A 25,255-nucleotide genomic window follows, 5' to 3' on the forward strand; every position below is an offset into this window, starting at 1 on the left:
GGATCATTTATCTATTGCAACACAGTATGTGGTTCCATAGACAGTTAGATTAATCATAAACTATCAATTGAAAAGTCACATCACTCAGTACACTATTGAACAGCACTTTTTGACATATAACTTGTCCAGGTTGCCCTGCCTTTAATGCATGAAGTGTGATATCTGAAAGTAACATGTGTGTCCTGACTAGAGATAAAATCAGGCAACAACTTCACTTATGTCACTTTTAAAGTAGCTAACATTATTGGAGATCAATTTCACTAAAATATTTAAGTTTGTGTATCAACAAAATACTGATTATTATACTGATGGTCAAACGTACAACACTTGTTATAAAATAAATGCTTGACTTTGACCAACTGTTTTGTTTTAATAATCTCTTTGTCTGTAGCAAAAATTACACTATAACTAATACTGTATTGAATGTATGGAGTTTATATGAAAACAGGATGTATTAAGCTTGCTTTTTACAATTGAAACTTCTTGTCATGCAGATGCAAATGAACACAACCTTTAACAAGTTAATCAATGTGAACGTAAACATGTACATACAGTAGATTGTGTGAATTTCCAAATGAGGATTCTGAGTATGCCTCACTGAATGCAAATCAATTCAAGTCAACGGAATAACTTTATTTACAATAAGTCTTAGTGTAGTATAGGCTGGATAAATCTAAGTAAATATCTAAGATAAAAAAGTATCTAAGTAAAAAAAGGTTTAATTTGTAGTTTCCCATACATTTTTCTTGACAGAAATCAATAAAAAGTGCAGTGTTGACTCTATGAGCCCTGTGTTTGGTGCGGAAATAACAACTCGGACAACGCAAACGTGTTGAAAATAAATAAACTATATTCAAATAAGGTCAACGTCACTTGCTTAAAGACCTTCATTTTCTTTCAGTAACACATTACATCACATGCCATGTTCTCAAAAACAAGTTGTTACTTTTTTCTATAAGGTTCTTTTTCCATATTTCATTAAAAAAAAACTTTTATATCTTCCGTTAATAATTTATTACAGCATTGAATAAATGTTTATGACTATTACATGATATTGTAGTAACTTCAATCATTATTTCCCTACAAAGTTTCAGGCAGAAAGCTTTTTTTTTTCTTCATCACAGGGAAAAAGTTCACAAAGAGACACATAGAAGAGCAAGACCTGGAGTGGGCAGAGGGGGGAGAAGGGGGGAGGGGGGGCACCAACACAGACACAGAAATATTGTACAACAAACAGAAAGAATGACTACCTGACGTAGCCTTGACACAACAAAGTGGACTCTCTTTATTACAGATCACCGAGGTAAGAAGGAATATGCAGCAGACACTGATTCCATAAATGTTTTCTGTGTGTGTGTGTGTGTGTGAGAGAGAGAGAGAGTGTGTGTTTCTGTTCAGTGTAAATGTAGACTTGTGTCTGCGTATGTGTGCCACCTGCTCATTCTGTTTCATAAAGCTCCTCCAGTGTTTGGGATTGTGGGGGAATCAACCTGATAAAAAGAGCCTATAGGTGTCCATCACAGTAGACCATGCTGCTAACACACGTACACAGAGACTCATCATGCATCTGCAGAGGAATATGGGGGGAAGGCAAACACAGAAACACATGGGGAAGGGAGGGAAGGACAGAGGGGTGAGAGAGTCTAGTTTGGGGGGAGGCATCACATCTAGCTACAGAACAGCAAAGGCCAAAGCCTGACAAGTTAGTACAGAAGTTCATGGAAACACGGAACATTGTAGACAGTACAGTTTCTGGGTGCTGAGCCACACGTGGGTCACATTTTTGCAGGACTGAAGCTGGAATCATGATCAGATCTGATTCATCCTGATCACTGTTAACCCAGTCACTGATGCCACACGAGTTCAGCAGAGATGTGTGTGTGTGTGTATCAAAGTGTGTGTTGAGAAATCTCGGTGGTTCAGTGAGTCGACTTCTGTTGTTACGACCTCACTCACCTCTTCCATCACTATCTACAACACATTTAGCTCAACCCAAGACTGACAATCACACTGTCGATGTTCCACACTGTTTCTTCATGTAAACATGCTACTTACACTCAACCCTCCTCCTTCAGGGCTGGATTAAGAAATGTACATTGATGGAGGGTGACAACAAACACTGCAGCAAAAATAACCGTGTTAAAGGGACGGTTCAAGTTTTTTTGAAAGTGTGGCTACAACTTCAAAAACCCAAAACTATTCCTTTAACTGACCTCTTGTCAAAGCCACAAATGAAATAAGACATAAGACGTGTTAGATTCTTTTTTTTTTTTTTTTTTTGCCTGTATTGCACATTAAAACCACACTCCTTGATTGAGTCTCCAAAGCATCAAGGACCTGCGGAACAGCTTATCCTTGGATAAATAATCTTCTTGTGAATAAATAAATAAACATCTAAATAGTCTCATGAGAAGAAATATACATTAGTAACACAGACACAAACAGTCTTCGGCTAAATGCGATGAGATTATGATGCAGTACATTGTTTGAGCAGTTCAAAGGGGAAATTTCTCTGTGGAAAATATATCAAAATCTAATCCATCAAATTTCAGTATGATGTGATCTACAACAGCGACTCAACACAGTGATACGACTCTAAACATTGTTTAGAAGTACAAAAAAGTACCCCAGCTTTATCGGTAAGGAAAAGATACAAAACTGGCTTTAGAAAGTCTACAAAGAATAGTCAGTTACGGGTGTACGACTCTAATCTTTCTGATATTATCAAGCAGAATAACAGTAACAATTTCCACTTGTGTAGCACTTTTCATTTGTGGGTGAAGAAAGATGTATTACCGTGGCTGATGTCAGGCAGTGGATATTAGATTAAGACGACATGATGAATCTCCCTTGTGTATAAAAGGTTCCTGCTAATATTTAACATATCGCACAGTTGGACATTTTTCATGCTCTGACTTTTCAGCCATAAACGTCGCTGTGTAGATGTCACAGTAAATCAGAGGGGATCCGGCTTGCTGTGATTCAGTGGTTTTCTCTGATCTGCCGTTTGTTTGGGCACCAGTAAATTTACTGTGTTAGCACAGAGCAGGGGCAATCCAAGGAATTTTGGGGGCCCAAGGCAAAAGGGACCTGGGTGGGGCCCTAGACCACCAACTGCGGAAACACATAAGACCAACGCACAAATGGAAGGTGATATTGTTTTATATTTGTGTATTAATAGTTGTCAGAAGCTGTTCTGGCAAAACTACATCTTGTTAGTGGTGAACTGACAATCATCTTATTTTTCTGCTGCTAAAAATTAATCTAATTACTTCAAACAACACAATCTCACCCACAACTGTCTCTTTTTGAAATTATTGGAGAGCAACAACTGGTGTGCAGACATTTTTTTTGCTACTTGTGGTTTTGTTGGTCCTGCCCAGCAGCCAGTGTTGAAATTGCATGTGCATACACCTTCTGTCTCTTTTTGAAATGATGACACTTATGGCAGCAACCGGTTGGCACGGGGTCTCCTTAGATGGCTTCTGATCAAGCAGTCTCTTGTACTTAGCTGATCATAAATTTATTAAAGGACCAGTGACTAGGACTGTTGTGGAATTTCCACTGTGGGTATGTAGCGTGTGCAGTGTTGATAGACCCTCCCCAAAGTCTACAAACTAGATCTTTAAGGAGGTTTTAGCATCATTGTCATTTATTGTGGACTCACTAATCAGTCATGCTCTAGTTCCCCTCTTAGCTTGACCTCGGTCTAAGTGCAAATATCATTAAATTACTATCGTGTTACTTTTCTGCACAATGCATGGCTAAAATGTTTGAGTTTAAGTCTCTCCTGTTTGAACTAACATGCTGAGCATAGCTGGAGGACATAAAGGGACAAGAGACATCCAGTGTCACATCGCACAGTTTGTCGAAACACAACACACATACATTAAAACGAAATACAGCCTGGACAGTTTGAATACTACTTGAGAGGTTTCCTTAAGGCATTGTATGGGAGCTGTTTTGAAGCAGAATCCAGTGTCCTGATCAATATTCTAATCATTGGTTATAAGGAGACTTAACATAAACTAACACTGTTGAGTCTTGTTCGACCGTTCATGCATGTTGTGCTGCCGTCACTGCAGATAGAGGGTTAGTCTGTCAGCATACATGCCACATGAATGGATTAGTCTGTCACAAGCACTGTGACACTGTGACGATTGATGACTGGACCTCGGTCCAGGGTTTCACACACACACAGCGAGCTAATCGTTTCTTAATGAGACTTATGCAGGGATGTCATTCATTCCCTTTAGTATACAGTATGTGCGAATTATTATGTGCCTACACATGCAAAAAGATTATCCTTCAGTCTGATGCACAAAGCACTAAGAGACACATCTGAATGACATTTGACTCTTTAAAAAACATTTGTTTTAACATTTAGCATTTTTTTAGTCCGTTTATCATTCTGTCTTCTTCCCCTTTCTAATGTTTGTGATCTGGTCTGTGCATTAAAAAACATTGAAAAAGAGAAGAAGGAACAGAAATCTAGTGGTTGATTTTTCTTTCTGATTCTGAGAGAGGAAAGCAGCTTCTCAATCTCAGGGGGTTCATTCATTTCCACCCTCTGTTTTGTTTCTCGCAGCTGTAGGCACAGCTATTCATCCACTGAAAACACTACACACTATATGTAAACTTTTTTTTTTTTAACTATTTACAGCAACTGTCTACGTCTGTACAACTAGACAAGCATCACCACTTTATAAGATCTCATGTAAGTTAGCAAACGCAATGTTATTGTTATTGTAAACATTCGACTCCTTCTTCCACCTCCTCAGGGAGGAAACGTGGTGCTGTGGTGATAAAGACGAGAGGCAGGAGGTACACGGTGGTGTTTGTCCTCAGTGTGTTCACAGGTTCCTGTTCCATTTTAACACTAACAGACCTGTCCTTCTGTTCCCTTCGCTCGGATCCAAATTAAACCTACATCACTCTAGAGGCCGAGCCTCTCTTCCACTCTGCAACCTCACAGCCACTGTCTCTCTATCATCCAGTAGCTTCTCGTCTCACCCCTCTCTCAGCCCTTCACAAACACTTCCTCTCGCCCTTTATCTTGTCATTAGTTGTGCATGTATTTGTTAAGATCTTCCTACATCTGTACATATAAAGTGTGTTTGTGTGTGTGTGTTTGCGTGCATGTGTACATGTATCTGAAGTTTTTGAGTATCCCTGCAACAAAGAGCAGGACATCTCCAGGCTGTAATGAGCCCTATCAAACAGATGAACCCTACACGTGTTTCATGTTGTTGGATGGACTTAGTGTAAACGTATATGTGTCCTTTTTTTGTGCAATATTCTTCTAGAACCTTTCGCCATCTCCTGTTTAAAAGCCGCTGATGTGGCAGTAGGCCTCCAGGCTGGAGAAAAGGATGTAGAGGAACCACAGGCCAAAAAACAGCATGGTGGTCAGGATACGGGACGACCTCGGGCCGCCCAGCTCTCCGCCAATGGAGGGTCGGCGTCTGAACATAAGCACGCCCATGGCGATGAAAGCGAAGATGGTGAAGAGTGTGACGGAGAAAGCCAGTGATCCCGGGTCGACCTTGAACTCCTTCCCCTTGATTTTCCAGTAGACGGCGGCCACAGTCCAGGCCACGCCGATCCCGAGGAAAACGTTGACAGCATTGCTTCCGGTGACGTTTCCCACAGATGCGTCAGCGTGTTGGTCCTGCATGGCGGCCACTTTGCTTGCAAAGGTGTCTGGGATGATAAAAAGAGATGGAAAGAGTAAATCATAGATTCAAGGGGAACAGATGGCGCTGCAAGATGAGGCAAGAATATTGTCCTTAACATAGAATACACAAACACATGTGTCTCAGAGTGGGATGTGAATTTTCCTTGCAAATCAATTGAACAATACATTATATCATTAAACATAACAAAAGCCACCTTGTAATAACATAAAATAATTCAGTGAATGGAAATGCTTTGGTGCTTACACTTAAACTTGGACTATACAGAAACGTGGTACAGATATAGACACCAGGAGTGGCATCATCACAATGAACCATGCAGATACGTAGGCACATCAGTTAGCAACAGGTTTGCCAGCAAATTGTGGTCCAAATGACTGATTGTATTTCTTACTGTATCATAAGGTGACGTGTAGAGGATTTGAATACATTTTTTCAACATGTTTCAAGGGAAAATTATAAAACTTATAGTTCCAGTGTGTAATGTCTGTTACCAAAACACTGACAGTGTCTCTACAACCCCAGACTTACCTCAACTGAGTCCAGTCCAGATTCTAATTGTTCTCTTTCAGATTCTCACTGACTCACTCATGTTTGATAGAACTGGGGTTAATTACTTAACCTAAAGTGCACTGCCATATTGCTTTAATAGCGTAGCTGTTGTGCTTCTGCCTTCCCCCCACAATTGTGATGTAAAATGCATCGGTCTGTGTCACCACAGACACAAAAACAAAACACTGCTATAGGAACAGAGAGAGAGAGATTCTTGTGGAAAATGGTTTGAATGTTTCTGAATTTAAAAGTGGCATACTACAGCTTTAAGCTTTAAACATAAATACTTTAATAGATTTTTAGATTTAATTTAATAATTGAATTGCTGCTTTAAAATATCCTTCAGGCCAAATACACAATAACATTGTATTTTCTAAAACATGGACCTGATTTGATAGATACTTTTTGTGTTTTGGTCGATGAAAAGCTTTGAGAAACTGGTCAAATCACACAGAATGAAGGACCAGTGATTCATTGACATCAGCAGAAAATTCCAGTTCTTTACAGACATTACACGGCAAAATAAGGAAATCAAGAGGAGAAATCCTCCTTTGCTCCCCGGGTGCAGATAAGAGCTGCCCGCTGCTTGTGTGCGTTCACCACGGGTGTGTAATAAAGATGCAGAGGTACTAATTGATGCGTGTTAACTTATTCTAAATATCTCACCTGAGTGACCGTTTGCACTTTCTTTGATGATGTTTACTCACCTGGAATGGATGTTCCCAGTGCCACAAACACCACAGCGGTCACAGTGTCCCGGAGCCCCACGGTGCAGCCAAAGTGCGATGCCAGATCTCCGATGATGGCAGTGAGGAAACCGATGGAACTGATGGAGACTAGGAAACAGGCCCAGCCATTCCAGTACTCTGTGGGTGGGACGCAGGCAAACAGAACCTTCCAGAAGACAGTGAGGAAATGCATGACATAGTCGTAACAGGAGGGAAGGCGTTCCTCACGACCTTCCTCGTCATCATCATCACCATCACCTGAGGGGAGACAAACATGAATCAATGTTTATAATGTCATCAAAATTAACAGCTGTCTGTTGTGTGTAAATGATAGCCAATGCATTTAGTTCAAGGTGTTGTCAAACCCATTATCTGCTCAAACGTGGTCAAACTAGAGACAGAAAACTAAAGATTTCTCTTAAAATGTGTTTTTGTGATGTAGGAAGGGGAATGCTAACAACTTAAACAACTGTAACTACTGTGAGGTTACAGTATAATCAAATTACATAAAGAGTCCGCTGTAGTGAACCTTTACTTCCAGTAGATGGTGGTGTTGATTAATTAAATTCCTCTCCCTCAAATATCTCATGTTTGAGAATCAGTGAGATGTGTTTGTTATTATTGTCCAAAGGATTTCCTTAATTCTCTGAAATAATGACATCACAGAGTTGTTTTAGGTAAAAGTTCTGGCTCTCTCCCCATTCATTCAGATAGGAGCATGGTCTTTTTTAGTGGAAACTGCTGACCAACATGGCTGCTGAGGAGCAAGACTTTCTTAGAAAGACTCTGTCCTGATGTACAATTCAACATAATGAGTTATAAACACCCACTAATCTGTGAACAGTGAAAGTCAACAGTTAAGAGTAAAGCATCTGCAAGTGTGTCCTCACTCACTCACTCACTCACTCACTGAGCTCACCTGCACTGACAGTGACCGCCTCCACAAACTGCTCCCTCCATGAGTGTGTGCCGATCACCAGCGCCAAGTTGGTCTTCTTGATGAGCTTGTCAACGGTGCTCTGTCAATCAAAAGTAAAACACACATCATCTCCACGCTCCTCCATCACGCTTAGCTTAGCACAGGAACCGGAAAAACAGGGAAACAACAAGCCTGCGTCACTATAGAAAGGTAGTAAAAATCCACCAGTTTATTAAGTTATATCTTGTTTTTTATATATTCCATATGGAAAATTGTTTGCATTTATTATCAACAAACTGGAGATAACATCACGATTAATAAGGTGATTAAAGCCGACAAGCCTAACCCCAAAGTGACAGTAAATACTATATTCCTGTGTTTTCATTTTAGTAAATGAGATTTCTTGTATGAGAATAGTGGAGAAAAAACCCTCATGTTCGTTTGGAGCTGTGTGTTTGTTGACAATTTCAAGTAGTAAATGAAAATAAAAAAGTACACACACACACTGCTGTCCAATTCACACACTGGTATAAATGAGGCTCTTCACATTGATCTAAAAACCAATCAACCCGAATTGCACAATTCCTGAAATTTATTCTCACTGGGCACAAATCATAAGGGACAGCGTGGATTATATTTCCACACAGGACCAGTTTGACGCAGTAATCACACAGAGCAGGAGAACATTGAATTACGATAGTGTGATAAAACCGACGACAGGTTTGTTTAGCGCTTGCTCTCTTTGTGAGCTCTGACCGACTGCTGTTAATTCTCCAACAGTCCATGCTCCCACTTGTTTTTTTACAGTCTGAAATTAAAACAGATGTTTTATTTGTTTGCCTCCTCTGTCCCGATGAGCGTTTATGTTTTCTCATATTTTGTGTCAGAGGGGCTCAGAGTCAGAGGCTGATAAAACCACGGCGTTTTTATTGTCTGAATACATTTGAGACTAAGATGAAACACACACACACACACACACACACACACACTTACTTCTCTAACATGAGAGACGGCGACATAATGATTTATTTGTTATTGTACGTAAAAACAATTGCTTTGTGGGCAAATACTAAAAATAATGGCTATATTGTTGTGAATATATCCCCCAACCCTGTTCCCATTGATACTGGGATTCACTGGGATTTCGATTAGCAACCTACGGTATATAAACCTGAGCCAGTATTTCATTTTAAGCTGAAGCACTCAGATGTTTATCTTAATCATAATCAGTATTTTGATTATGAGATTTGGAGAAAATGGATTAGACTTCCCTTCAGATGAATTGTTATTCCTGTAAAGTAATTGAATGGTTTTGAGTGGTGTGCACTCTCTGCTGGCCTGCGTGATGGTGAACGGCGATCTTATTAAAAAAAATACACCTGAGTCCACACATTTGAAATATATGGATTAGTTGCAGACCACTTCCTCTGACGTTGCTCTGGTGCACACTGGAGTGCAGTGGAAGCTTTTGTTCTGTGGAACACAGCAGTGTTCTGTGCACGACCTGAGAGAACGAATCTCGAATGCCTCAGGCAAGCATCAAAGGCAACTTGTATGTTCTCAATAATTCAAAGCCATATTAGGTTTGCTTGTTGAGAGGGTTCATGGGTTTGAAACAGAGTAGAGACGTGAATTATGTAATGCTGCCAGAGAAGTAGAGCGTTATGGGCATTATATGGATTAGAGTGCGTGACCTTTTTGTTCGGGCACTGTTCTTTTGAGGAAGTAATAGATTGGCAATGTTGGTGAACCTGAACAGATGGGGGCGCTGTTCCGCCACAGGAGAGTAGATTAAAATGAGTTTAAAAATGAATGATGCACCTTGAATTCATATGACTCTTCAATGACCACCTCCAGGCGACTGTGCTCCCCCAGGATGGGCTTCCCCATCTCAGCGATTCTGCGGGCCTCCTCCTCCTCAGCACTCATCTGCCCCTCCACTCCTTCTGTGGGTGAGGGAGAGAGATAGAGAGAGAGAGGGAGAGAGAGAGAGAGAGAGAGAGATGTTGGGGATGTGAAGGAAACAAAAATATCAGCTATTTCCAAGATCTATCTCAATAAATAATAGATTGTGTTGTTTCACCATTTTATTTAGAGCTGCACAGCAACACTTCATCTGTGTGTGTGCGAGAGAGAGACAGAGAGAAACAGACAGGAACATTGTGTTACTGTGATCTGCTGATTTTTGTTGGGTTTAGTCTTAGTGTCTTACATAATGTGACCAGGGGCGCTTCAAGGGCATTTAGGTCCCGACTTTAAACCAACCAATTATTAGTCATGAGCTGTTTTTTGCAGTCTCCTCCAAAAAGCTGATGATAGAATTTATTTCACTGTAGTTAGGGATAGATCAGTTCTTTCTAAGGTGTGGTTGTATTGAGAGTTGCATAAAGCTGACTGTGCGTGCACCTTCAGCAGGAGGAAAAATCAAGTGCGCCCATGAAAGATGTCCGTTTGGAGCACCAGTTAGCTTGTACTCTTCACCCGCACTCATTGGGAAACGTGAAAACGTAAAACAGAGGGGCATAGGGCTGAGTGTGCATGGGCAAGGGGAAAAAAAGAGAGCCTAAATCCATGATATTTTAGGAATATGCTTTGCATGTTCTCCCCATGTGTGCGAGGGGTTTCTCTGGGTTCTCCTGTTTCTTCCCACAATCCAAAAACATGCAGATTTAGGGATTAGGCAAATTGGACACTCTAAATTGACCGTAGGTGTGTGAGTGAACGCCTATCGCCCTATGTCAGCTGAGATTGGCACAGCGCCCCCTGCGACCCTCACGTGGAGGATAAAGTGGTAGAAGATTGACGTTTGCTACTTTTTTCATGTCCCAACAAAGTGACTATTGCTCACATCACTCCAGGATTCTTCTTCTATTATATGGAAAAAGGTATGAAACAAAGTCTGCTGAGCCACTGTGGATGATATGAAGACAAATGTGCTGACGATTCTTTACAAAACTCAACCTGGAGCCTTAAGATAACACTGATCCACTTTAACACCCAGACAGTGAGAGAGAGTGAGAGTGAGAGAGTGAGAGAGCGTAGCAACTTGCAGGAAGAAGGAATTAATACTGACATGTGGCCCAGTTTGTGTTTATTGATCTGCTGCTGACAGGGGAGCAACAGCAACCGCACCAACCAGGGCTCATGTTACAGACTTAAAGGAGAAAATGAGCCAATCAGATATTGTGTCACAGCTGTAAAACTGTTAACAAAGAGATGGTCGTACATAATGGGATTTAAACATAGTTTGAGGCTTCTAATAGAAGCACAGTGTGTGTGTGTGTGTGTGTGGCTGCAGGGATGGTGTGTTATTATGCTGCATTACTCTGTCTTTTCATAATGAGACAGGGGGGTTCCATTCTGAATGAGAACAAGTAAATGTCTCCAGGATGGTGAGTGTCATTATGAGTCATGATCACCACCGGGAGTCCTCACTCTACTCTCTCTGCCTCTGATCGTCACTCAGTTCAGATGGAAGCTGAGCAGTTTGCACTCCGGTGGCAGAAAGTGAGATCTGTGACCCAAAATTCACAGACAATATAAATAAATCTGCTTTAAGATTACCAGGAGAACCACCTCCAAAACCCCCCAAAAATATCCCTTTATTGCTGGTTATGTCATGATATATATATATCTTATCAAATCTGAGATCAAGTTTCCTGTAAGCTGGTCTCTCTCTTTTGCCTCCCACACAGGCATAGGATATAATTATAAAAAAATAAAACGGTTATATGATAAAGAAGCACAAGAATGGCAGCCTCGTATGCCTGAACAAAGATCACAAACACAAATTATCTACAGCAGCAGCAGCAGCAGCAGCAGCAGCGCACTCAACAAACCTGGCATGTAAACATTTACTGTCGGACTGTGCCATTGTTCTGTGCTGTGAAGTCCACAGAGGCTGTGGCTTCAAACAGACAAAAGAGCCATGTTTCCAGTGAGCCGGGCTGAATGAGATGCCAGAAATGTGAGCCAGGCTATTACAGTGCAGGACGGAGTAAATAATGTCCTGTCTGAGTGATAGAGGCGAGAGGCTGTGTGGACAAAACACTGCAGCAGAGCATCTGTTCAGATTCACTGTGATTCAGACATAAGTGACACTCATCACTGCTTTTTCATTCAGCTGGAATTACATTTTTGTCTGCTGCTTTAATTTCATATTAAACTTGAGTTTCATTGAATGATCAGGGACATCATCTGCAGATTAACTGATCCTGACCTTAGATGAGATGGGAAAAAGTCAGATGGTCTTACCTTGGTTGAGCAGTAGAGCTGTGGATGAAACCAGAAAATAAGAGAAGTGAGTAATGACATTTTCAGATTTCAACACAACAAAAAAAACGTCAAAACTGCACATAAACTCTGCTCACTGCTCCGTGAGATCAGATTAAACTGACAAGGTCAGTGTTTATGCCAGAAAAGGTCCTAAAGAGGGAACAGGAGCACACATTTCTGTATTTATTTGAGCTGCAGTGAAGCACAGACAGGAAATGAGAGAGAGATTCAACGTGGGGAAACAACACATGGCATCGCAGTGGTGACCTGCTGCTCTAAGGGTCTGTACATACTCCGCAAGGACAGAGAAATGTGTTCTTTTTCTCAAGGTGGCAAGAACAAGAACAAAGTTAGTTCTGTGCCGGGACTTTTCATACTTCACGAGAAGCTCAAGTGCAGAACTCATGGGACGTCCTCACAGAGCATGACAACATGTCTGCATTAACCACAAGCACTTCAAATTTCTGTAATAGTTGTCAGACACCACACAGGGTGATCAAGAAAATCATAATAACGTAAATGACTACATTTTAAGGTGTTTTAAAGTTAGGCCGAGGTCAGGGTGAGGTTAAGGTTAGGGTCAGGATTAGGCCAGTAATAATTATGGTTAAGGTTAGAGTAAGTCTCCAGGAAATGAATGTAAGTCAATGCAATGTCCTCATGGAAACCAGTGTGTGTGTGTGTGTGTGTCTCCAACACACATGCTCTCTGACGTCAGAGAACAGAATGTTGCTGAATTTAAATGATTTGAAACCTAATTTTTTTTTAAACGGTTTATTTTTTAAATTTAAATGTTTTAAATGGTTTATTTTTAGTCGTAGTCACTAACAACTTTTCCTGTGGTGTGACAAGTTCAGAAGATATATATATCTATCTATATATATATAGATATATATATATCTATATATTTTTTTTTTTATCACTTTACACACACACTTTCAGAACGCACACCTAAATTTAACTGCCAAAAAATCACGAGGGAACTTCACACGTCAGAGACATGAGGGGCTCAGCCTGAAACAGATGGTGAGACACTCTGGACTCAGGTGACTAACACGTCAGCTAATATAACACTGGATCAGCAGCCAAGATGGGGCCATGCAGGTGACGTGCACTGGGTGTGTGTGTTTACACCTGTTTGACACCGTTCAAGCTAAATATGGTGTTTTTTTCCTGTTTGTATCGTCAGAAGTGGAAAATGAAACCAAACTGCTTTTATATAAATGAGATAGATGACAAAAAAACACTAGAGCTGAAACGATGAATCGATTATTAACCGATTACTAAATTAATCGACAACTATTTTGATAATAGATTAATCGGATTGAAGCTTTTTCCATGATTAACAAGATTTCCGATTGTTTAAGCTTCTTAAATGTGAACATTTTCTTCACTTCCTTGCTCTGGATAACAACAAAGTCATTAAAAGTCAATAATTTTGGTTTGTGGACAAAACAAGACATTTGAGAACCTCATCATTTCCAGGTTTGACAAACACCGATCAACATTTTTTAAGGTTTTCTGATATTTTATGGACCAAACGATTAATCGAATAAATAATCAACAGATTAATCGGCTATGAAAATAATCGTTAGTTGCAGCTCTAAAAAACAGTTAGTTGCATAAACACTTGCACATACGCACATACCTGAAATTCCTCTCTTCAGCCAGCGCGGCTCCTCTAACACAATGAAGAAGTTTTCATGTTTCTCATATTCTTCATCATCGATTATCCTCACCTGAAGCGTCTGACTGTAAACACGCACACACACAAAGAGAGAGACCAAGGAATTTTCAGAAAAACAACAACAACAACAACAACAACAGACGGGCTTTTACACCACCATGGTGGAAAGTAACGAGGAAAGATGGTTTTTAGGGGAGAGGAAGTGAAGTGGTGATGACAAGACCTGTTAGTGTCTCAGAGGATCGCTGCAGTGAAATGTCAGCACTGACAGCAGTGGAGGTAAATCTACACTGACAGCAGACAGAGAGCGAGAGAGGGGAGGAGGAGGAGGAGATGAAGGATGGAGGGAACAGTGTGGAGAACAGGAAAAGCTCAAACAGAGGAGGAAGTGAAGGATGGATAAAAGGTGGTTAGTGAACGGGGAGGGAAATCGAAGAAAAAGGGTACGACAGGAATGATGAATGAGTGAAGGAGGTCAAGTTAAAGCTGGGGAAGGCAGGATTTTTATATTTATCACACTGCTTCATACATGACAGACTCTCTTTTACCACTGCTCCTTCCCACTGAAAACATTTGAAACTACAGAAGAGAAAAAAAAACCTAATTATGAAGAGGAAAAAAAAACTTTATTTCCATTAACACACTGGTGAATTTTCATGAAAATGTCAAATGTTCTTTTAAGTTGTGCTCCAGAAATAAAAATCATTACAGTCACACAACGATATCATGTTTCCCACGTTATATGCTGCCAGTATCAACTGGCTCAAATCATTTATATAGTGGACATGATACAGTTTACTCAATCATCCTGTGTTGGTTTCTAAGCTCGCCTACAGTGGACAAAAGATCAATGGTAAAATGGTAAAGGCCGACATCCTGCTCCTGATGGATCCAGTTTGTGAGCAGAGAGGGAGAGATGCAAGTGTGGAGCAGAGTGAGACCACAAACAATGCCTCTGGTTTCTGGTAATGGACAACAGGATGGAGACAGATGTGGACCAACAGGTCCAGCTCTTCTCAGCACTGCAGAGGACTTCATATGGTTCTCTTTGTCATTTTCGGGTGTGTAAATGCTGCAATCAGCTGCATCATATCATTGTGTAAGTAGTTCTGTTTTCACTGCTTCATCTCATCATTCTTCATTCATCGACCACCACTACCTGTCGTCCAACTGCTCAGAAGCAGACGTCCTCTGCCGTGATATCCCACCCCCCCATCGTGTCCAAGCTCAAAAGACTCTTCATTAAGACTATGGGCACATTATTCTGTTCAGTCTGCCATAAATTAATTTTCCATTACGAGTCTCTCCTGATTGGACTCTGCACTGTCACTGCTGTCACAGTGGTTTCCATATTTTAATTCAGCTCTGGAAGCTTGTCAGATCATCAACAGTAATCGCAGAAGTCAATACTGAAGTTGAAGAAGCCACGAGGAGCATAGAGGATAGGGAGTGGAAGCTTGTGGCAGCAGATGAGTTTTTAAAAATTGGATAAAATTGCAAATTTAATGGCTCAGTTTGACAGATGTGCTGATGGGCCATCATTTACCAGTGGGAGAATAACTTGGAATAAATTATTTTTAAGAACCTAGGGAGTGGTGGAAATAAAAATAGAACACAACCTCTCACAGAGACCTGCTGACATCCAGCAATCCGCCCTGTCTCACCTGATCCTGACATGTTTCAGTCAGTGGATCTGTCAGTTCACATCAGCTCAAAACCTCAGAAACAGGCACATGCCAACACACATTTATTTGACTACCAATCACCAAGTATCGTTCAAAATCTTCTGGAATATTTCTGCACCTCAGCACCAATGACACAATATAATCCCACCCATTAATCTGTCCCAGTCTCGTGAAGGCAATATCTACCACGATGTTTATTTAAATGTATTAAAACTTTCACTTGAACTCAACTTAGTTGAAAGTTAAAGTTAGTTGATGGTGGTGTTTGATAAATGTTGGGCTGTGTTTCATTGCATTCCTGCTTTAATCATCCATTACTTCTTCTCCATACTGTTATCCTCCTCATCTCAAGTTGGCCCCAAGGATAAGCTGATTCAGCTGTGGTCGCTGAGACTTTGCAGATATTGATCAATCACAACTCTGGTGGGACTCACATCTCAAATCACATCCTATGTGGTGAAGCTAGAAGTCCAGCGTGCTGTCGATTGCGCTACAGAGTCGTATATTGAATGCTGAAGTTAATTCTCAATGTGTCTGTGAAGCACAAATATTCATTTCTAATCTGAGAGCAACCGGGTGTTTTGGACTTGATGGTGCACAGAATTTGTTAATGGCTACATAAAATGCCACCAACTCCTTGGTCCCTGGAGCAACATCACAAAGTCTAAAGGCTTTAAAGACCGTCTTTTATTTCATAAAACATCATGAACTGATGAAAGTTCAGTCTTTTGTGTGTTTGTATTCTTTCATTTGCATTGTTCTGCCAGTCTGGCCTGCTGCATAGTTCCTATAAACCAAAAACCGCACCCTTATGTTGACATTAAGGCTGCTCTGTGACCAGCAGCAGAAAAGCTGAGACTCTCTGTGATACAAATGATTGAAATGTGGTATTTATTTTTTTCTGTTATATCAGCGTGACTCACGTGGTCTGGTCGTTGGTGAACTCCAGCTCTCCATGAGCCTCCTCGTAGTCCTCGCCTGCCTTGGCAGTGCCCGGCTCGCTGTGGTACGGCAGAATGACAGTGCCACGGGCGCCAGAGTTGCGAGCCACCGTCACCTCCATGGTGCCCACGCTCTCACTCACCCGCATCATGCGCTCACTGAACGTGAAGATGCCGGCGTGGTCGTCATCCAGGATGGTCACCGTGGCGACCAGGGGCTCGAGCAGGCGAGCTTTAGGGGTGGCGCCCGCTTCGTCGCTCTCAAACATCCCTTCAGCATCACCAACACGCAGATTCAGCAGACGCACAAAGAAGTGCTCGTCCTCTTCAAAGATGTCATCGTCGATTATTCCCACCTGGAGTTGCACAGAAAGACAGAGGGTCATCATTGTCCAGCGCTGCGTGATCTGTCATTAAATCAGTAACAGTGAGGAACCAGCAATAACATTTTCTAAAGTGACATTTCAGGCAGTCTTTGAAGTGTGCACGCACTGTTGGCTCACTGGGCTGAGAAACAGCATAAAACAGACGTGCCTGCTCTCAGTAACAATATGGAAAAACAGATTAAAGCCATAACAAAAGGCTCTCCGACTAAATTCTACATCTTAGACTTACAATGTAGATTTTGTTAAGTAACGTGAGCTAAAATCTGAGTTTCCACCTTTCTGACCTCGGCGTCTGACACATTTCCCCCGTGGCTTGTGAATAAAGAAGTGAAAGAAGTAAGTTTGCCAAAGCTCTTATCTGCTGCACACGCGTCCTCACGACTCCGTGTTTAATGCGTCTCTTCAAGGTAGATGGTCAAAGGTATTGATTCGTTAGTTTGTTCTGTCTCCAAAGAAAGATCATTAAACATCGGATGGAGTGCAGCACCAGGAGAAGAAGCACGCTCTCTCTCTTTGTGTGAATGTTGCTGCACAACCTTGAAGTTCAGATCGGCTCCAGTTTATTTGTTCATCACATTTTTAATAATAAATAAAAAACGATATTCCTGAGATATTAGCATGTGATGAGCTTTCTTACTGCTTTTCTTGCTTTTTTACTGCTTGTCCCTCAATAACAAATATTCTGATTTGTCAAAGTCTAGTTTTTTTGTGCTGTATTAGTGTCTCAGCTCCCTTTGGCAGACGCACAAACAGCGCCTCCAGTCACAAAAACATCTCTGGGATCATTGTCATCCATAGCGCATTAATGGACAGATGGCTGCACCCAAATCAGATTCCGTTGCGACTGTAATCGAATGAGCTGGACCATTTGACGTCATGGTGTTTTAGAGGGAGTCCAGCAAAGATGGTTCCTTCCAAACATCCAACACAGCCGGCCACACCCATGTCTGAGCTCTACATTTCAACCTCAGCTTAAGGTTTGAGACTGAAGACACGCTGTGAACCCTCAGCAGTGGTAATTATCACAGGAATGAAGAGGGCAACGTGAGCACATGACAGTGGTGAAAAGACTGTGTCTCCTATATTCTAACTTTTTAAAAGGCATTGTGTATTCTTAATATCATCTACAGCCAGATATCAGGATGTATCGTTAACATGATTGTCCTGTAATATATCAGTTATCACAATATCTCTGTTTATTGATATTATTGATCTCATAAATATCATATCAGTGAGTTCCCCTGCAATTCCTACCCCTAAACTGATTAAGAGAAACCACTCCGGACTTATGGAGTATTTTTTTGATAGTACCTGGTACCTGATACTTTTTTAATACCTGCTCTGGCGAGGTTCCAAGCGAGCTGAGCCGATACTAAATGTGACATTAACAGACACTGATTATCGGCACTGGAAGAGTCACAAGAATCAAACTCAACAATGCCGAAGTGTAGATCAGTTAAAAAGAGTTAAAAATCTGGAAAACAACATTAATTAACTGATTCTAATCGAAAACAACTGTTTTACTAGTTTGTGTGTATCCCGTATAAAACTATGTCAAGGTAGTTTCATCAACTGTGATGACTCCGCCCACGATGAGGAAGTACTATGGTAATGGAAAATGATACCAAACCGAGTTGTGCTGGAACTGTCGTGAAAAAGCGCCAATACTGATGCAAGAAACCCAGGCTTAGTTTGAACCAGTGAAATAACACAGGAGTGACTCTCCTGTGTTATTCTGCAGCAGGATTTAATAATTAACTGTGTCATCTTTTACTGATGCGGTAAGATGCAGCTCAGACTTTCACCCAATCAGCAAACGTAAATGATTTCACTTCAACCATGACTGCAGAGGAGAAATAACTGTGTTGTTCACTCTGATTTATTACACATGCAGTCAGCAATTCATTGGTTGAACTGTTGCAGATTAAGAAAAACTCTAATTAAAAAGAGAGATCGATTAGGTTTCACACACTGAGAAACTAAACTGTTTTAATCTGTATAAGTAAAGGGATAATCTTGTGTGCCAAGAAGCAGGAGACGCGTGCTGACTGAAAACATGGCCGCCAGCTGGACCATCAGGAAAGCATTCTTACAAGAGGCTCATCTGAGAAAAACATTTTTTTTATATGTTGGCCACTTTATCTTTTTCATTTAGTATTTTCTAACTCCATAGGAAAAATCTGTGACTTTACATCATTGCACACAAGACGTTGATCCGCTGTTGCTTCCCCGGGGAATTTAAAAGTGTTATTTTACGCCTTCTGTGCTTGAAATCATTTGCTTGGATTAACGATGCAGCTCTTGTGTCACTCTGAGTTACAATCGCTGATTGTCTCTGGGGACTTTTGGGCAATTAAAACCTGCCTTTTCTGGTGAGATCATAGCTGCCCATTATCACGACACTGTCACAACCTCTTTTATCTTATCTTATCTTAAGAGTTTAACCATCAATGAAATAGGACATATTTTATCAATACAGACACACACAGTCTTCAATGATCGACATGAGGATTATGTTATTAATCCTGTGATGAGATTTCACATCATGATCGTGTTTCAAATTAGATTTGGTTTGTAACGTGAGTAAACAACTCTGTCCTCATGTTGATGAGACGAGTGCAGACCCTCTATCAGAGCGGCAGCAACAAAGGGCGAGGGTTTTCACTGATGCCGTCAGCGCCGCCTCTATTTCATCAAAGCTGGTGATGGTCACACACTGGAACTGATGCAGCGGAGAAAGTGGGAGATGAATGAGACATTCAAGATTAATTGCTTTCCCCGCTGCTCATTTCTGGCAGTGATCGATGAAATCCACTAGTATGTGGTTGAAATGGATAACAGTGACCTTAGTAATTTACTCTTTCATGGTCGCTCCATCTATTCTTTCATGGTGGAGGGACCAATTTATAACAGGTTTTTTTTTCATTCTGTCCCACTCTCCCCACAATCTACAGGGTTTTGTACGACGCTCCCCTCACCCACTCGCTCTAATCTCTCATCAGAGACTACCTGGCCTCTTTATGTGGTGCTAAAATGAGAGATTAGATTAGAGAAACCTGCTTAATCCCCATGTGGAGACACATATATGCCAACAATACAATCCAATACATACAATGAATGAATAAAATACATTAGAAACTGAATCTACAGCACTGGATCAATGTAACAGTGAATTTTTTCTGTGAATTTCTCTGTGAGATGAATAAAGTATCTATCTATCTATCTATCTATCTATCTATCTATCTATCTAACAGCTAAAAGAGTTAATTCCAACATCTTTTGTAATGTTCTATAGAACATTGAGGCACAGAGAGTCGCTCTGAGCACAAGCTTTTAAAGTCATTATTGCCATTTTAAGGGATGAGAGTTTCATGGTGCATTCTGTTTGCTTTTAATTAAAACTGTTTTTTTGTTTGTTTTTTTGTTATGTCATTTCCAGAGGTATATTCAGTCAGTGTGAGACCTTGAAGATTCATGATTATTGTTTTGGAATGAACTGCGTTAAACCTTGTGTAGCACAAAAGGAGTGTGTGTCACTAGAGTCTGCCCTCAGTGATTTGCACGCAGTAGACAAATGAATATGAACACCTCTCCATGCACTACAATGCAGTTCAACAGCATCAACACCGTTAGAATGAAAACGGAGCATTATAATCTCCATTAACGAGGACGTATTTTAAAGGCCGTTGTACTGGGGTGTTGTAAATATGACTGCCTGATTAAAATGGGGTTTTAAACATCTTGTTTTATGTCTGAGCAACATTTTTATAGTTCTGCACGGACGAGGAGCTGAAAACAGACAACATTCATCATATTTTATTATATTTGTTTTTGATAAGCTCATTTTCAAATGTTTTGAGTCCTAAAATAAACTGAACTGAAGCTGATATTGGACAGGACCGTCATTTTAGTCTTGTGTTCGTTACCAGACATTGGTACTGAAGAGTATAGTTATTTATATTCATACACGTTTTAGATACTGTGTGTATGACAGTATGCACTGTGTTGTATTTCTATGTATTGTTCTCTTTCTTCTACCCGACAATGGAAGAATACGTGAAGAGACAAATCAATGAGAAAAAAACACAAGACTGAAAAAACAACATTTTCGGGAAAAGTGAAAGCTAGAGAGCAAATCCATGTTCAGTACATGCTGCTGCTGAAAACACACAAACAAATGTGAACTCTGATCTCCACAGTGAAAATGACCCTGAAGATTTAAGATAAATCTGTCTCCACTTTTATTCTCACTTAAATAATTGACGTAAATGTTGCCACAAATGTTGTGTTCCTCTCAGGTGGTTTGTGTTGCAGAGCTCGGTGCTGACCTGCGTCTGTGTCTCTCCTCCCCACCCTCCCTCCCTTCTTCACTCACCTTAATCTCTTTACGAGTCTCTCCCGGTTTAAACACCAGCGTTCCTTCGCTGTACTCGTAATCTGATCCGGCATTGGCTGAACCGTCTTCTGTCCTGTAGTCCACATAGAATGTGTTCTCTCCCAGACCCCCTGAACACCAGAGAGAAACAAAAATGATGTTTGAGGGGGAAAAAGCAAGTAAAGTCAAAAATTAAGATCTCAGTGGATATTGAACCCAATCGGATTAAACTTTGTATTCAGATTTAGCAAAAAACTAAATACTGGTCGTTTTAGCCCTGAATTCTGATAAAGTTTCAAACTTTGGAAATGGAAAAACCTTTTATCCTTTTCCAACCATCCATTATCTCCACTACGTATTTTTTCTAATCGAAAATGCCTGTAAGAGTCCCTGAAAATGCTTTAATATTCTGTAGACATGCCATTATCTTTAGGGATGTGCATATCTGATACTAAGAAACTAAATACTAGATGCTTCGATATTAAAGAAATGCTTTGGTAAGCAGAGACATATGCACTGTGACCAGAATGTGTGAGATAAGGGCTGTTTATTTATTCTTTATGAGAGAAAGAATGAGGGATAAATCAGAATTCTGAGATTAAAGTGAGAATTCTAAGAAAACGTCAGAATTCTGAGAAAAATAATATGACTTTTATCTTAGAATTCATGCTGTTTTATTATTTATTCTTTCAGTTTTTTTTACATGTGGCCGTAACTCTCTTGCGTGGTATTGGTGTCTGTGTCACACATGTAAAATTGGTCATCTCTAATTATCACATGAACATAATGACAGTTTCCTTGGTTGGAATCCTTTCGTACGACTGGTTGCTGCACGAGGTTTACTATATTGGTTCATGGATTTCAGTGTTCTTATCTTAATTGTCTGTTGTTGTGAGGTCAACAATGTGATGACGTGTGATGCAAAATTATTTGAGAGCTATTTTCTGCAATAATGGACAATTTTGGTCACTGTTTAATGACGTCGTACACTTTCCCTCTGAGGCGAACTCCCAGTGAAACGTCAGATTGAGGAAGGAAATCTTTTGTGTGTTTCATTTTTTATTGTGTGTATTTATCGCTCATGGATCACAACTACTCTTTACCATTTGCTGCACGTTCTGAAGTTCCCTCACCTTGCTCAGGGGCGGCCCTTGACCTGTCCTGGGATTTGAACTTTCCAGCCACAAGCCCAATTTCTTTTCGTCATTACTTTTCTCCTCATTTATTTATGTGACCTCAATATTCGCTCTTACTTATTAATGTCTCTACCTTGGCAAACTACAGCCAGCGTTAGAACACCGCAGTTCTCCATGCACTGACTGTGGGCACTTTCAAACGAGATGTGGCTGCACACGGCCAGGTCGTTGTCCTCCTCTGGTGCCTCCTCATCAGGTACAGCTGTGCGGCGAGCGTGGTCGGCCGCATGCTTCTTCAGGACATTACCAGCTCCGATCATCATACGAGTTGCCTACAGGATCACAGAGAGGAGGAGAAAAAAAGGCTTTATTTATGTTTGTTTTAAAACTTTTCAGACTGAGAAACCCTTGGTGTGTGTGTGTGTGTGTGTGTGTGTGTGTGTGTGTTACCTGTATGCGGTAAAAGGCCCGACTCTTCTGTTGGTGCAGAAGAGCGTAGTAGTTGGCCAGCTCCACCAGCTGGTCCAGCTCTTTGTCCGGATATTTCTGCTTCAGTTCCTTCAGGATTCGAATCACCTGGAGGAGCAGAGAAAGGAGGACACACTTGTGATGAGAAAAACTGTCTCCACAACACACACTGACAGCTTAATCTATCTCAATCTGGCCAGATTGTATCTCAGAGAATCTCTCACCTCTTTACGGCTCTCATCCAGCTCCTTGCTGCTCTCCACGTTAACCGTCATGCTATTGGAGTTGGGCAGGTTGCCCCCAGCTCCCATTGCCGTGGCTCCAGCTCCTGCACCGACGTTATTGGCTGCAGCGCCTTCCAGAGTTCCTCCACAGTTCTCAGCGGGGACCACAGCGCCCCCTCTTGGGGGGAACTTTCCATCAGTGATCATCTCCACGTCACCCTTGTTGGGTGTCAGGTCTCCCTCGGTCTCCACGACAATGCCGTGGCGCTTATCGGCGCGGTAGCGCTTGCCCATGTATTTGTAGAAGAGCAGGCGGCGGTCAGCGATCCAAGCGAGGATGACACACACTGGGAAGAACAGCAGGGTCACCAGAGCCTCCCACAACTGAAACACACACACACATTATTATGATCACCTAAAGATCACAATAAAAACATCACTTGCACTTTAAATCTGGGGTAAATCATTCTGTCTCACGTCAACGACGCCCGGCGACATGACAGAGAGGATGAGGTAGAGCCAGATGTAGGCGAAGATGCTCCAGAAGGAGGTGATGAAGAACACCCTGAGATGTTTGATCTTGCGTGTCTCATTGGGGGGGATCACCCACACGCAGATCCCGATGATCACAAACATGTTGAAGGCGGCACTGCCGACGATGGTTCCTGGGCCCAGCTCGCCGGCCCTGAACTGGTGACCACACACCTGGAGGCACCGCAGCGAGTGTGAGTGTATTTAGGACTGATTATTTTATGTGTGTGTGTGTGTGTGTGTGTGCGCGTACCTCAATAACAGACAGCAGTATCTCTGGAGCGCTGGAGCCCAGAGCCATGAGTGTCAGATTGGAAACAGTTTCATTCCAGATTCTTACGGTCGCCACTGACGTTTCCCCGTTAGGCATCGTGATGGTGACTTCCTTCTCCTGGTGAAACACACACACACACACACACACACACACATCAGCACTTATGAGGACATTGTACAACAACAACAACAACAACAACAACATTAACTCCCGGGATGAGTTTGGCAAACAAACGTGTCCCTCAGGTGTTTCCAGGTGTGCAGCGCTGCTTGTCAGTTCACCTGCTTTACTGCCCGTATTATTATTCCACAGCTTTAAATTGAGGGAAGTAAAACAAAAAAAAATGTATGTCATTATTCTGCATTCCTATGTGCTCACCTGCGATGTGATGACCTCTATGGACGCCATGAAGCGGTCAGCGACGATGGACACTCCCAGGAACATGTACATGAGTGATAAGAAGTAGACCACAGCTCTGGCCACCTGGGTGCCGAGCGCCGGCCGTTTGGGCATCCAGACGGGCAGAAGGATGCCGGGATTGCACTCCGTCACATCGTCACACTTTTTGTTGTCAGAGGTGGTGCTGTTACCTTCGGCGGGCGTGGAGGACGAGGGGGAGAAGGGAAACATGGAGGGCGACACCGCTCTCAGGTAAGGGTCACTGCTGGGGTCACTATGCAGGGACACTGGCTGACAGAAAGACAGCTGCTGGAGGAAGAGGAGGAGGAAGAGGAGGACGGAAAAGGGCGAGGTGAAGAAAGACATGGCGGTGTGAGGGTCCCACGAGGAGCAGCAGCGAGGCAGAGGATGATGGGTTTAGGTTGAGGAAGAGGGAGGTGGGAGGGGGAGGCGTTGGTAGAGTGCGACTAGTTCACCTGCAGAGAGACAGAGAGAGAGACAGAGAGACAGAGAGAGAGACAGAGAGAGAGAGAGAGAGAAGAAAATATAAAAAAGACACCAAAACCCAGATAATCTATTTGTTTGAAGGCCAACAACTAATGAAGACTAATGATTATTTTCCTGATTGTTTGTTTTGTTGTTTGGTTCATAAAATGATAAAATGTCACAAGATGGTGGAAAATGTCAATCGATGTTTCCTAAAGCTCAAAATGACGACGTCCTCAAATGTCATTTCTTCTGTCCACAAACCAAAGATATTCACTTTATTGTCATAGAAGAGAAATGAATCTGGAAAAATTCACATTTTAAAGAAACTGCAGTAATGTTCCACTTTGTAACATTTGTGAAGAAAAGGGCCATATAAAATAAAATATATTATTATTGTTATTATTATTATAATAACAACTTTTTTGGTGACTTTTGAACAACCGGTGTATTTTAGCAGTAGGATTTACTTTTTTGACCAGACTTCACTGTC

General features: G+C 41.5%; 1 protein-coding gene across 1 annotated transcript in view; it reads right to left on the reverse strand.

The window, feature by feature from the left end:
* Positions 1 to 830: 830 nt before the first annotated feature.
* slc8a2b (solute carrier family 8 member 2b) overlaps positions 831 to 25,255 on the reverse strand; it is a 104,968-nt gene continuing 80,543 nt past the window's right edge. Inside the window, exons 4-17 of the mRNA XM_058633831.1 lie at positions 24,256 to 24,752; positions 23,857 to 23,994; positions 23,550 to 23,777; positions 23,073 to 23,456; positions 22,831 to 22,956; positions 22,514 to 22,712; positions 21,245 to 21,375; positions 16,466 to 16,839; positions 13,819 to 13,922; positions 12,150 to 12,167; positions 9,717 to 9,841; positions 7,896 to 7,995; positions 6,956 to 7,234; positions 831 to 5,703 (exon numbers count right to left, since the gene is read on the reverse strand). Coding sequence (XP_058489814.1) covers positions 5,327 to 5,703; positions 6,956 to 7,234; positions 7,896 to 7,995; positions 9,717 to 9,841; positions 12,150 to 12,167; positions 13,819 to 13,922; positions 16,466 to 16,839; positions 21,245 to 21,375; positions 22,514 to 22,712; positions 22,831 to 22,956; positions 23,073 to 23,456; positions 23,550 to 23,777; positions 23,857 to 23,994; positions 24,256 to 24,642 — 2,970 coding nt within the window. The 5' untranslated portion in view covers positions 24,643 to 24,752 and the 3' untranslated portion in view covers positions 831 to 5,326. The remainder of the gene's footprint in view (positions 5,704 to 6,955; positions 7,235 to 7,895; positions 7,996 to 9,716; positions 9,842 to 12,149; positions 12,168 to 13,818; positions 13,923 to 16,465; positions 16,840 to 21,244; positions 21,376 to 22,513; positions 22,713 to 22,830; positions 22,957 to 23,072; positions 23,457 to 23,549; positions 23,778 to 23,856; positions 23,995 to 24,255; positions 24,753 to 25,255) is intronic.

The sequence above is a fragment of the Solea solea genome, chromosome 7 (genome assembly GCF_958295425.1).
Source record: "Solea solea chromosome 7, fSolSol10.1, whole genome shotgun sequence".
NCBI classification, from domain to species: Eukaryota; Metazoa; Chordata; class Actinopteri; order Pleuronectiformes; family Soleidae; genus Solea; species Solea solea.